This window comes from Condylura cristata, unplaced genomic scaffold (genome assembly GCF_000260355.1).
Source record: "Condylura cristata isolate star-nosed mole 26May11 unplaced genomic scaffold, ConCri1.0 scaffold00004, whole genome shotgun sequence".
NCBI lineage: Eukaryota > Metazoa > Chordata > Mammalia > Eulipotyphla > Talpidae > Condylura > Condylura cristata.
The window spans coordinates 31,042,590-31,055,329 of record NW_004567105.1 but is presented as its reverse complement, the minus strand read 5'-3'; the positions used below and the strand labels follow the sequence as shown (position 1 = coordinate 31,055,329).

Genomic DNA, 12,740 nt, shown 5'->3' with positions numbered 1-12,740 from the left:
CTTTAGACATCTGAAGGTTTTATGATTTTAGGTTGGGGACAGTTTCTGTCCTAAAGCATGACCAATGAGCTTATTCTCTTCTATGTAATGCTAAGCTTAGGATAAGTCCTATGCTAGAAAGTGGATATTGATGGCTTTGGAAAAGTAGACTTATTGTACATTTTACTCATTTAAACCACAAAGATTCAAAGAAGGAGGCTAAAATTTTAATTTAAAATATTTATTTGTTAAAGATATCTAAAATTATCTTGTAAGACATATGAAGTTAAACAAAGTAACACAAATTGTTTTGAGAAAGTATGAAGAATAGATGACTGGTTATATAAATAACTTCAAAAATATTTCTTCAGTCTGGGCACACTAATTAGAAACAAGGGAGAAGAGGTCTTAGTTGTAGGGGAAGAGCTTTAAGCTGGATATTAAGGACAGAACCACCTGTCCAAAAGCAGCTATTGCTTTTATGGGCATAGCCTCTGGTATCCCATGTTCTTGTAATAACCCTTTGTTTTTCTTTTTGACAAACTACTATTTGCCCACATTCCATTTCATAAATTTATTTCCATCTGATTTTCATGGGGTAAGTTTTAAAACTCTTGATTGGTTTTCACCAGATTTGACATACCATTAATCTTTCAAGATATAATCCAAATATATACTCAGGCATCATCTTGAACCAAGAAAAAAAGCCATTGATAATTTTAAAAAATCATTCATTCCTAGTTTTTATGAGACTAAATGGATTAATCTAAGTTTTCAAGCAGAAGACTGAATAAGGGCTCCTATTTCCTTCACCATTTCTTTAGAAATGGTATATTTTTACTATGTAATTGTTTGCTGAAAATGGAATAATAATATTTAATTTCTGTACAAAGCATCTTGATTAAGATTCAAATATTAGGAAGCCAACCAATTTCAATAAAATGTAATTTACCAGCAAAGGTACAACCTGGATGCAAAATCTAACTTCTACTTGCACTGAGATTTTGTAAAGAGTGGGCAGTTGCTTAGGTAGAAACACAGTTTATACGTTACCTGCAGTGGACAACCACCGGCCCTCGACCTGTGGAGGCAGGCCTGTCTTCTTGTACATCCAGCATGAGCTGTAGAAGGGGCTGGGCACTGTCTGGAGTCTTGTGATCAGGCCATGAGGTGTACCAGTAATGTTTCACATGTTGGGTGTGACTTCCTTGCTGAAAATAGCAACAGCCACCAAATGCCTCATTTACTTGTGGAGCTAAAAGTCATCCAAACCACAATAGTGAATGCCTTCTATCACTTCCATTTTGCTGGAAACTTATTTTTAGGTGGAAAAACCTCTGGGAGATTTTTGAAGACTGCCTTTTCACCTTGGGAAAACTTTATTGTAAAATCTTAATGTCAAAGTTTGAGAGTTTTGCCTCTATTACATAAGACAGCATTTAATATTGAAAATGCATCTATAGTATGTGCTAAACATGTTTTTAACTTGGTGTAATACACAAAATGGCAGGTGAAAATGTAGCCAAGAAGTTGGGGTGTATTGTATTTCCTGTTCTTTGGGCCTTTCTAACAAGTTATTATGAAAACATGTTAACCAAAATAAGAACACTAGATTTTATATTTAGTGACTCTAATATTCTACACTCAGCTCAAATTCCAGTTGTTGTTGTTGCTGTTGTTTTTAAGATTTATTTATTGATGCATACAGAACTGGGGTACAGGCGAGAGGTTCAGGGGCTGTGACAGGATACACCAGAGACAGAGTGGGGAGCAGAACAGGCCGACTGATGAAGTACACTGCTGAGGGGAGCAGCGGGCAGGCTAGGAGAGGTCTGCCGTGCCATGTGGATCAGTTACCTCTGGGGCAGCGATTGAACTCATGAGGAAGTGGCTTTAGCTTCTTAGTGCTGAGCTTTAACCAGCTGCGCCACCAGGGAGGACCCTCAAATTCCAGTTTTTAGCAGCACTGAGGAATTCCAGTGGTAAATTTGCTTAAAGGGCTCACTGGATTGGAAATATTGAGTGAATGTTCATGCTCCTTATGTCAAAGCACATGTCTATTCGGGTGTCTGGCTCAGTCCAGGCACTCAAGGAAAACAAGTGCCAGTAAATGCCTACCTATCATTAATAACATCAATATTTCCCATTAAAAAACCTCAGTGCATCTCTTCCTTTGATCTTTCTTTCTGTGATGATTTTGTTCCAGCCATGAGATTCTAGATAGGGCTGAAATCTTTGGGTTAATCTCTAGAAACAAAAATAATTCTGTGGCAACAGTTGCAGCATCTGCTCTCAGAAATTAAATAAGAGAATTTTTCTGTGATGTAATCTGGTCTGGGGAATGTCCCTATAAATTACTGTCATTCCAAATTTTGGAAGATCTCATCAACACTTCAGACTTGTCTTGCTTCCCACTACCACCCACAAACACAGATTTTATCTTTCTCAGTTTCTAGTCCTTTCTTAAAGCTGCTTAGACCAAAGTGACTTTAAAAAAAAAATCATGGTAAAATCTCTTAGCATATGCATTGAGTCAAAGGAGTTCAAAAGGTTAAATCAGGGATGCTTTATTCATGTAAATTTAGGAGATCACAACATCCTGTGCAGTCAATTTCCTTAATGGCTGCTTACATTAATTTAATCATTCCATATCATTCCATAGTTGACAACAAAAGAAATACATAAGGGAATGATTATAGTTTCTCTTTGAACTTAGCATTTCATTTGTTTAAATTGAATGTGTTGTAGCTAGTAGGATAAATACATACAGCAATTCTAAAGTAGAAATGTAATCCTCTAACACCACCTGCTTTTATAGATAAGCTATGATTTCATAATCTTACCTTTAAGACAAGGTTTCGAATAGTGTAGTTATCACATTCATGAACGCTGATAACCAGGACCTCAACTTTCCCATAAATCCCTCTCTTTTCTGGCCAGTATAATACACATTTCTGGAGAAGAGGACAGAAGAACACAGCATTAGTGACTATATTTGGCTTTGGGCTGTTCCTCCCCTCCCCCCAACCCCATCATGCTTGAATTATTTATTTATATATCTAGTGACTTTTTAATGGTAGTAAAATTGGTTTATAGGACTGCATATGGTTTAAGGGTATCAGATCATATACCTTAGATGTATATTATCACACCATGCCTACCACTAAAGTACCCACATCATCCTTCATTCAAATATTTCAAGGGTTTGGGTTTAATTAATCTAAGACATCAGGTATCACTTTTTACAATTCTGTAAATGAATTGAACCATCAAATTGCACATTTTAAACTGATGTCTTCTATCGTATGTAATTTATATCTCAATAAAGTTGTTGTTTAATCAAGTCCAATTTTGCAGGTGCCTGCCAAATATTGATGCTTATAATTCCATCCAAAGAAAAATAAAAAGTGAAATTTCTGAGAACTACATAGAAAAATTAAGAACTAAATTAAGGAATTAAAATATAAATACTAGAGTTTATCATGTGATGTCTAGAAATAAAGGGAACATTTTCTGATAATAATTGCGACAAGTCACTTTCTCATCAAACCAGTGTCTAATAAAAGTGTCAGTAGTAGATTAGATGCCATAGAATGAAGTTTCCCTTGAATATAAAGCAGATATAATGACTATTAATACATCCATTTTTTTTTCAGGCCTTTTCACCAATGGGGTCAACTGAATTAAATGTTTAACAAAAGTACTTTAAAAGTATTTTTGTAATGGACTTCTATGAAGGGCTTTCTAATAGTAAGGACAATCAATTGTAGTGTAAGCAAGGCAAAGTAATATGGTAGTCACTACTCTGGAGTCAGAGAGCCTGAGTTCAAATTTTGGTTTCATCACTGTTTAGGCTCCTAATCCATAAATAAGATGCCTAATCTCCCCAGCTTCAGTTTTCTTCAGATTTAACACATGGAAAACACTTAGCACAAAAATCAGGCTTACAGGAAGCAGTCAACAATATTATTGTTGTTATTATAATTTACAACTTCTGAGTTACAGATTTTTTTCTTCTAACGTGATTAATTCATTAGCTATTCATTAGATTATACGTTAAATGTATGTGGTTATAATTATATCCAACTTACCCTATGAAAAAAATGACAAAATGAGATCGAAGCAGACCTAAACCCTCACGAAATTTATTATTTTGCCTTTTAAACAAATGCAAAAGAACTCAGCTATTTTACCAGAAATTTTAATGGCTAAAAATATAAAGGTGAAAGTTGATGTTAATTTTAGAAATATTATTTAAATTGCACTTACTTTTCCCCCAAACTACATGCATATTTATAGAGAAAGTCCTTCAGTTAGGACCTCTTAGTACCCAGGACACTTTTTTGGTGACATCTATGTCACAGGTATGACCACACTTAAAATAGTAAGTATTCACAGATTCAAAAGAACAGCAAAAGAATCAAAATTACAGAATGAAAGCAAAAGACATGTAAATTGTCAGAAAAATACCTCAGGACTCTAGCTCATTAAAGTACCAAGAACTTTACAGAAGAGAGTGACAAGGAAGTCACTTTACCTAGTGGAATCACTGTCTCTTTCATCCATTCAATAAAAACACAGTTGCATCCTCTATGTGCTGGTCGTTTTCCAAACAAAGTAAATCATTTCACCTCTACTTATTAACACATGCCACCCCCACCCCCCAAGTCTGTCAGGCAAACAAGCTAGCGATTTAACTACTCTGGCTGACAAAGTGTTAACATTAAGAAAACAAACCTCTTAAAAATAAAGAAATAATTTCCCCTCTTCAATTACATTTGGCAAAAGTCTACAATGACCTCCCTCCTCCCCAACCACCGTTTGTTAAAGGTAATCATACTAACCAGTTTGCCTGGTTTCTTTCAATGGAGCATCAATTATTTCGCCGAGAGACCGAGCTATTGTGTATCTTAAAACCCCTGCCTCTCGGATGAATCCAAGAATAGTGACAAAGAATCTTGAGAAAGGTATTGAACAAAGACAGAGGCTTTCAGTGGTCCAGCGAGCTACGTGCTCCATTGTCCCCCATCAGACCTGAGCTGCAGGCCCCTCTTTAAGAAGGTGGCTCTTGAAATTGGTCGGGAAAGCTGCAAGGCAGGAGCGCAGCCCGCACCCCGGCTCTTAACAATACTTGAACAGCTTGTGCACCTACTTGATAAATGGAAGCGCTGCTTGCTTCTCTCCCAAGCTTGCTGGGGCCCTCTTGAATGTTTTTCTTGACTCTTTACCAAAAATGCAATTGGCAGCCAGCTCCCAGTAGACAATGCAAAGTGACTTGTTCATTCAAACAACCCTTAATTAGCATCCCATCTCCTTTCTGAGATACAATAGCTTATTTTTACACACTGAATACATTTTCCCTCTTCTAGGAGAATGTAGAAAAGGAGAACAGATAAGTGTGGGTGTTTTTGAATATGAGGTGGAGGAGAACTGTAGTTTCTAAGAGCACAAGCTCAGGTTCAAATTATTTCCATAACAGCCTTTTAGAGTTTTTATATTGTGGTGTTAACGGTGATATGAAAGAGGCAGAAAATGCAAGGAAGGAAAATGCTCTCTTGCAGATAATATTGTGAAATCATATTTACTGTAGATAATTTAAAATAGCAGGCTATCGAGCAGAATATAGCCCCAAATCATCATTAATCTGCTAGCTGGGCTGATCCTTTCCCTAGAATTGTCTATTAATTCCAAGAATTCATAATTTGCAGGAAAAAGAGGTTTTCACAGGGACACATATCTCTTGTACAAACAAACAGGGAAATGGACTGTAAAGATTCTGGACAATAACCAGCTTTTCCTAATCAGTGTTTTATAGCCAAAGTAGAATGAAATGTAAAACAATGCAAACTCATATTTTTATGTTTTGTTTTTTTTTTCCTTTTGACCTTCTCTTCACTCCTACTGCATTAGGCTACTGTGTATTAAAAAAGAAGAAAAAGAAAGAGGTTAACTAGTTTAAAAATATATTTTTAGGTTATTTGCTTTTTAAATTTTGTGCACTTAAAAGCGTTGCTTTTATATGTTCTATGAGGAGTGTAGAAAAAGAAACCAGTAATTGTGAGTGCTATTATGAAAGATTAAAGGTATGAGTGATGGAGCATCCCATGGAAACTGGCTCTAAATCAAAAAGATGTTTGTGTTCATTTGGGTGACATTAGTACCTGGTAGGGATAGAATGGGTCAGATTGTCTACAGTGTTAGGCCAAATCACCAAGTAAGCTTTCACTTCAAGAAGGCAAGATCTGCTGTTTTACTGCTGAGGTCAATAGTGAATTGTCTGCCTTCTTTCTCGCTTCCTCATTTGGCTATTTTGTTGGCATAATGAGTAATGGGGTCAAACCAACTGGAATTAAAATTTGGAGTCCATCACTTACTAACTTGAAGACTTTAGGCAAATGTCTTAACCTCAAGTTGTTCATAATATAAGGATAGTAAAACCTACTAAACTAGAGTTAGAGTGGAAATGAGGTGAACATCAATTAGCTTAGCCCATATATTCAATAAGTAGAAAATATCTCTGATGCAGTAAGATTAAGACCTATAGCTACTTTCGTTCTTTCTTGGAAAGGATGTGGTAGGCATACACTTCCATAGTCTGAGGACTTTGGAAGTGTATAAGTTCCCTATTTTCATGCTGATCTTCTAACTCCAGCTTTAAAGGTTTTGATCATTCTGCCTTCTCTAGTAATGGAATAGTTCATGTTAAATGACTTTGAACACTAGGTTTTCAATGTTCTTTTTCAAGAGGAATTCCCTTTTTGAGATTTATCTAAATGAAGGAACTTTAATTTATCAACAATAAAATCACTTCTGTTTGTTACAATAAAGAAGAACTGATTTTCAACTATATTTTAGCCTTTTTTTTCATATATTCTCATTTTATAAAAAGCAAGGAACTATAAGAACACTGGGATTATTAAATAAGACCTCTTGGTTATGCATTTATTTATTAGAAAGATTTGGGAAAACATAAAGCCTGGAGATTCCTAAAAAAAAACTCCACCTCCTTTTATTTATTTATTTATTTTTGGTGGAAATGATTTTTGTCTATTCTAAACAATGATGCTCAACACAATTGAAAGTTGGCACATTTTTAGTAAACACCATTTTCCTGGAAGTCACATTTCTTTTGAGGCAAGAGTTTTCAGTATCATTTTGATCTGTAAAACATCAAAGTTTCCTCTATAGTATTACATTACATTTTGAGAAAACCTGGACAAAAAGAATTTTAATGAGTAAATTATAGTGACAAGTGATAAGAAAGGTCAAAGCCTTTAATGGATTATTTGGGGTTATGACTGGCTGCTCCTCCCCTGTCCCACTTAACCTCAGAAACCTCACCTTATTTAATGTCCTTTTCGTTGCTCTGGCTTTTGTGCTGCTAATCATCCCCTAAATAAACATCAGTGTGGGCACTGACAGGTTAACCTCATAAAAGCGTTAGCAATATTTCATACATCTGAGCGGAACACGTATTCCTGCTCTGCTTTGATTTGAAAAACAACTTTCTGAATAGATTGTCACAATATAAATGTTTTCTCAAAGCAAATCAAATCCTGAATAATTCTATTCCTTCCATTAAAAATCAATCCTGGAAGTGCACAGGACTATGGTGATGGCACATGGGTGACTCCATGATGGGAAACCCATGGGGATTACAACTGAGATGAAAAAAAAATGTACAAAACAATGTAAAAATAAACTATTATATTTTTAAAAAACCAATCCTGTTGTTACCTATTACTAATATTTTAATATGTGCTCTTTCCCATTTTTATTAATTCTTCTAGTTTTGCCTACTTTGGGCTTCTAAAAAGAAATATTTGCTTTATTACCCCTTTCGTTTTCCCCTCATATGTTATGAATTACTGTTTTCACCTTTACTATCGCTTCCTCTCTTTGCATTTATTCTGCAGTTCTTTTTACTAAGTCAGTTGCTATGTTCATATTTATTTCTTGTACTCTGGTTGGCTTTTAAATATTCCTTGTCTCTCTTGACAGTTACTTGTTTCTTTGTCAAGTTATTTTATAATTTGCAGACTTAGTTACAAATAATATAGCCTATATTTATAATTTCTATTTTAATTTTTGGTGGGTCTATTTGCTGCTCCTGATTTTTTTCTTATATTGTTTTATTTCAATCACGTCTCATAATTTTGACATGTGATTTAATGTTTGGCTGGGATGTACCTGTGGAAATTGTGACGTGTGTGCTAAGAATATAGGTATCTAAAAGATTTTCGCTTTGTTTTTGTAAAGTGCCACAGAGACCTACCAACTCAGTATTACTTTTTATGTTCCTTATGGCATTTCTAAAGACTTGAGCGGGCTTTTTATTTATCTCACAGAAAGGTCAGACCTGGATTAATTTCCTGTTGTATGCCTATTTGGGGAGGCAGGTTTATTTTTGTGGTTCACCTTTTCACAGAAGATGCAGGCACCACAGGTCTTGCTTTATGGAACACTCAGTTCCAGCTCCTGGTTCCTGTTAAGTCCAGTTTTATTTGGTCACTAAAACTCAAGTTAACCTCAACTTGTGGTTTTATGTCTTCGATTCAGGTTTTCACCATTGTAATTCCTCTATTTCTTTTTTGCAAGCTCTGCTATCTGTGCTATTTCACATTTTATACAGTATAACTGTCATTATCATGGGAGGTTTTTTAGGTTATCTACCCTGATAAGTTATCTAAGTGTTCTCTCTCTATGCAAATAGGTGTTGTACAGAAAATACATCTTTTATTTTTATTATTATTTTAAAAGATTTATTTATTTATGCATACAGAACTGGGGTACAGGCCAGAGGTGCAGGGGCAGTGAGAGGATTCACCAGAGACAGAGTGGGGAGCAGAATAGGCAGACTGACGAAGTACTCTGCTGAGGGGAGCAACGGGCAGGTGAGGAGAGGTCTGCCATGCCATGTGATCACCTCTGGGGTGGGGGATCAAACTTGCACTGAAGCAGCTTGCAGTGCTGTGGCCTAACCTGCTGCGCCACCAGCAAGGGCCCAGAGAATACATCTTTTAAACTGCAGAATCTTTTCCAATGATAAAGAAAAAAAAAAAATCACAGATTTTAAACAACTGTTTAGAAATTTCCAGGGGACACTCACAGTGAAATGTGTATGAAACACCTGAGAATATGAAAGTTTATTTATTATCGACTGCAGGCTTTCATAGAAGAGTCACAGAAATGCATTTATTCAATAAGCCATATAGTTAATTAAGTTTGTAACTGACTGCCAAAAATATACTTTTGCTCTCAGTATACATATCAGAAAAAATGCTTCACTTATTATAGCAAAAAATAGAAGAAACAACAAAAATTTAAAAACTTCTAAATTACTATTTGTGGGCCTGGATTTTCTTGATTAGTTGTGGGATTATATTATAAGGATTATACTGACCCAAAGGCTATTAGGGTAAGTTCAGTTTTCTGAAATACTATTGTCATGCCTTAGTATAATAATTTTGACAAGACAACAAAAGTACTGAGTAAAATCAAACTGTGAATTATTCTCATAAGACACCCTAAAATATAAGTATTACCTAGGATAGCACCATTTGGAAATTACACAATTTTTGTCTTTATGTTGCAAAATGCAGAGAGTATTATATAAACTAGACACTTAGAAAAGATTGCTAGTATGGAAATAGAATAGAATTTTCTCTTTATTGGATTTTTATTATGCAGATAATAAGATCTTTGCTTGGTTTTCAATACTTTTCGAATCTCACTTTCTGAGTAAGTCTCATCCCAACCACCCTAATTAATTATTAATACTGCCTAATAATACTGCCACTTGCTCTTCTCCCTCACCCCTCTCTCCTGCTCTGACACCCAGTCTTCTCCTCCTGCTCTAGTTTTTTTCTGTAGCGTTCTTCCACAGCACTCCTCTTTTATAACATTAAATATTTTTCCATTAATCTACTATGTTTGTAGGTTTTTTTTTGTCTGTCTCCCCCGCTAGAAAGTTAAAATCTACTGTGGGTTCCTATGAACTGGCTACTAGCTGGCCACTCAAGGGCAACTGTGACCTATTTGCTATCTGCACATCACAGCAGAGCACTGTGACTACACAAATATAGCCCCTGTCACGAGGCAGACCTGGGGCACCTCTGCTGCTGTAGACCTGATGACATGACTATCTCCATGGTCGTCTCCAGTTAACTCTGCCTGTAGCTCTTGGCAAATGGTCACGATGTCTCCGTTTCTCATGAACTTTGCCCCCCCTTCCTATCCTACCCTCCAGAATTTATACCTCATACCATTGTCGCATGCATTTACTAGCTGTGTGATTTCAATAAGTGGTGCAAGAACTTCTGCTCGAGTAGCAGAGTCTGGCCTTGCACACCTGTTCCAGGACTGTTGTGTCTCTCATCAAAGTTCCTGTCGCAACAACCTAGCAAGGGCAAGTCTCTCTTTGTGCTTTGTTTGCTAAAGTATTGCCAACAACTAAAACTGATACCTGTCACACAATAGGTGCCCCCCAAATCACTTGGGTTATAGTCAGCAGTGCTTATTTTCTGTCTCTTAGTCAGGTTGAGAATTAATAGCCTCTCATTTTCTTATTGCGATATATATGGGTAGAAATGACAAATACACACATGTATATATGCACATATACAAATATATTTATCTATATCTATACTTATCTATACTTATATAGATAGATCTATAGATCTATAGATATAGATATGAAATATGTTGATTCATCTGCTAGAAAGTGACCCCTCATGGAATAAAACCAATTACCATTATTTGAAGCACAAAGTGACTTAGTCTGAAGTGTTTCAAAGTTTCCATCTTAAACCTGTTATTCAGTACATGGCAATTTTCCTTATACCACATCTCTTCCATTGCAACAGAAAATATATAACTTTTGGAACTTGGGTAAAGTTCATACCTCATTTTTTTCCTTGAGTTTTGTGATCATAACTATCACAGGACTGTCTTCCTGCCAAACCATCTGCCAGAAATCATTCACGGTGTTGATCATGGGGCCCTGTGTGGCGATGAATGCTTTCTCTTTGCCACCGTAGCCCTAGGTGGAGTAAGGAGACAAAACACTGGCTTTGAAGTTGATGCTTTGCACTGAAAGTTTAGTTTAGGTGAAAGATATTCAGAACAAAATAGCTCTGCTAGTTCCAAAAGCAACACAGACTTTGGCGGCTTCGTTGATTTTCACAGGATATTCTTAGCAAGTCAAGTCGAGCACAGGCGTTTGCATTTGAGGGTCATAGCGCTCCGTCCTCAGCACAGCACCCATATAAAGCACGAAAAGGAGACTTGTCGTAAAGAGCAATCAGCCCACCTGTGTTGATTGTGGATCAGCAAACACAAAACGCCTTGCTAGTAATGAAGATAAATCAGATTAATCTACTCGGGGGAGTAAAAGAAAACCAACAATTTCAAACGGTATAGAGACATGCTCCTCAGAGGGAAATTTATATTTATTTACTTACCCTGATATAATTAGCATTAATGTAGGTGCTCAAAGAATCAGTTACATTTTTGGACTTTAAACACACTCTGCTGAGGGGATCTAATAAAGAAAACAAGAAGGAATACATTCATCAGATTTATTCTTCTACATTCTGGAGAACACCAATAATTCCTACAGAGCACATCTGTTAGCTTGTATGTTGATGTACAGGCTTGTGTTAATGTCTGTTGTGGATGCACCTGTGTGTCTCTGTGGTTATCAATGTACATTTTAATGCATCTTGACCCCTGTCCTGACAGAAATCTTTCCCCACACCCCCAGATGATTTTATATTTCATGTCCTTCATTGGTGGGTTTCTGATTCTTCACTGCACTTCACATTATACTCCCTTTCTGTTCCTTAGATTTGGAATTTGCACCAGATATTCCTACACCCCTCTCTGCTTCCCCTTCAGAGATGAGCTAGGCTGAATGCTCTACTTCCTATATATTTCACGAATTCCTCTCGTCCAGATCCTCAGGTTCCACCTAACCATGTCTCACCATCTTATGTCTCATCAGACTTCCCAATTTCCCAAGATGGAGGAAATTGATTCATTGTGTGCTGTGCTATCAGCATGGGAAAAGGAGGTGGGGTAAGTCAGGGAAAGAAGGAAGTTGCAACATGAACATTAATGATATCAAAGAGTACTCAGTCAATCTGTTCACAAATAACCAGTAACATCTGATTGCTTACTAGATGTCAGACTATATTTACAAAGCTTTACAGGTACTGCCATTTGATCTTTGTATGTCTTGAACAACAAGTACCTAAAATAATTAGTTCCATTTTTTCCAACATTTTTCAAATAATAAATTGACACAGAGAGGTTAAATGTTTAGTCCAAGGATGCACAGCCAGTAAGTAATGGCCTTGAACTCACTGAGTCTAACGCTAGACCATGTTTAGCCACTATGCTCTGCTGCTTCTTTAATACCAAAATGGCCAAAGAAGTGGACATTTACAGCACACTTGTGGGATCAAACTCTTCTCCCTTATTCCCTTATTAGCAGTAATAGTGATTGATCAAATTCTGAATATAATACAAGAACTTACATTTCCAAATCAAACGTAGAAAAATCAAAGAGGAAGTGAGGTCAGAGATTCTAAAGGGAGAAAGTATCACAGAGACAATAAAAAATCTAATGGGATTTGGTGGGAGTAAGATTTATTTTAAAAATTAGTTTCATGTGGGCCCTCCCTGGTGGCGCAGCGGGTTAAAGCACAAAGAAGCTAAAGCCACTTCTACATGAGTTCGATTCCCGCCTGCCCGGGAGG

At 36.4% G+C, this 12,740-nt stretch overlaps 1 protein-coding gene across 2 annotated transcripts in view; it reads right to left on the bottom strand.

Annotated features, from left to right (window-relative positions):
- The window catches only part of PTPRR (protein tyrosine phosphatase, receptor type, R), a 219,786-nt gene that overhangs the window by 22,135 nt on the left and 184,911 nt on the right, over positions 1 to 12,740 (bottom strand). For both annotated transcript variants that reach the window (XM_004675893.2, XM_012720496.1), the window contains 4 exons: positions 11,442 to 11,521; positions 10,883 to 11,020; positions 2,823 to 2,933; positions 1,033 to 1,190 (listed from right to left, as the gene is read on the bottom strand). In XM_004675893.2, the coding sequence (XP_004675950.1) occupies positions 1,033 to 1,190; positions 2,823 to 2,933; positions 10,883 to 11,020; positions 11,442 to 11,521 (487 nt within the window). The remainder of the gene's footprint in view (positions 1 to 1,032; positions 1,191 to 2,822; positions 2,934 to 10,882; positions 11,021 to 11,441; positions 11,522 to 12,740) is intronic.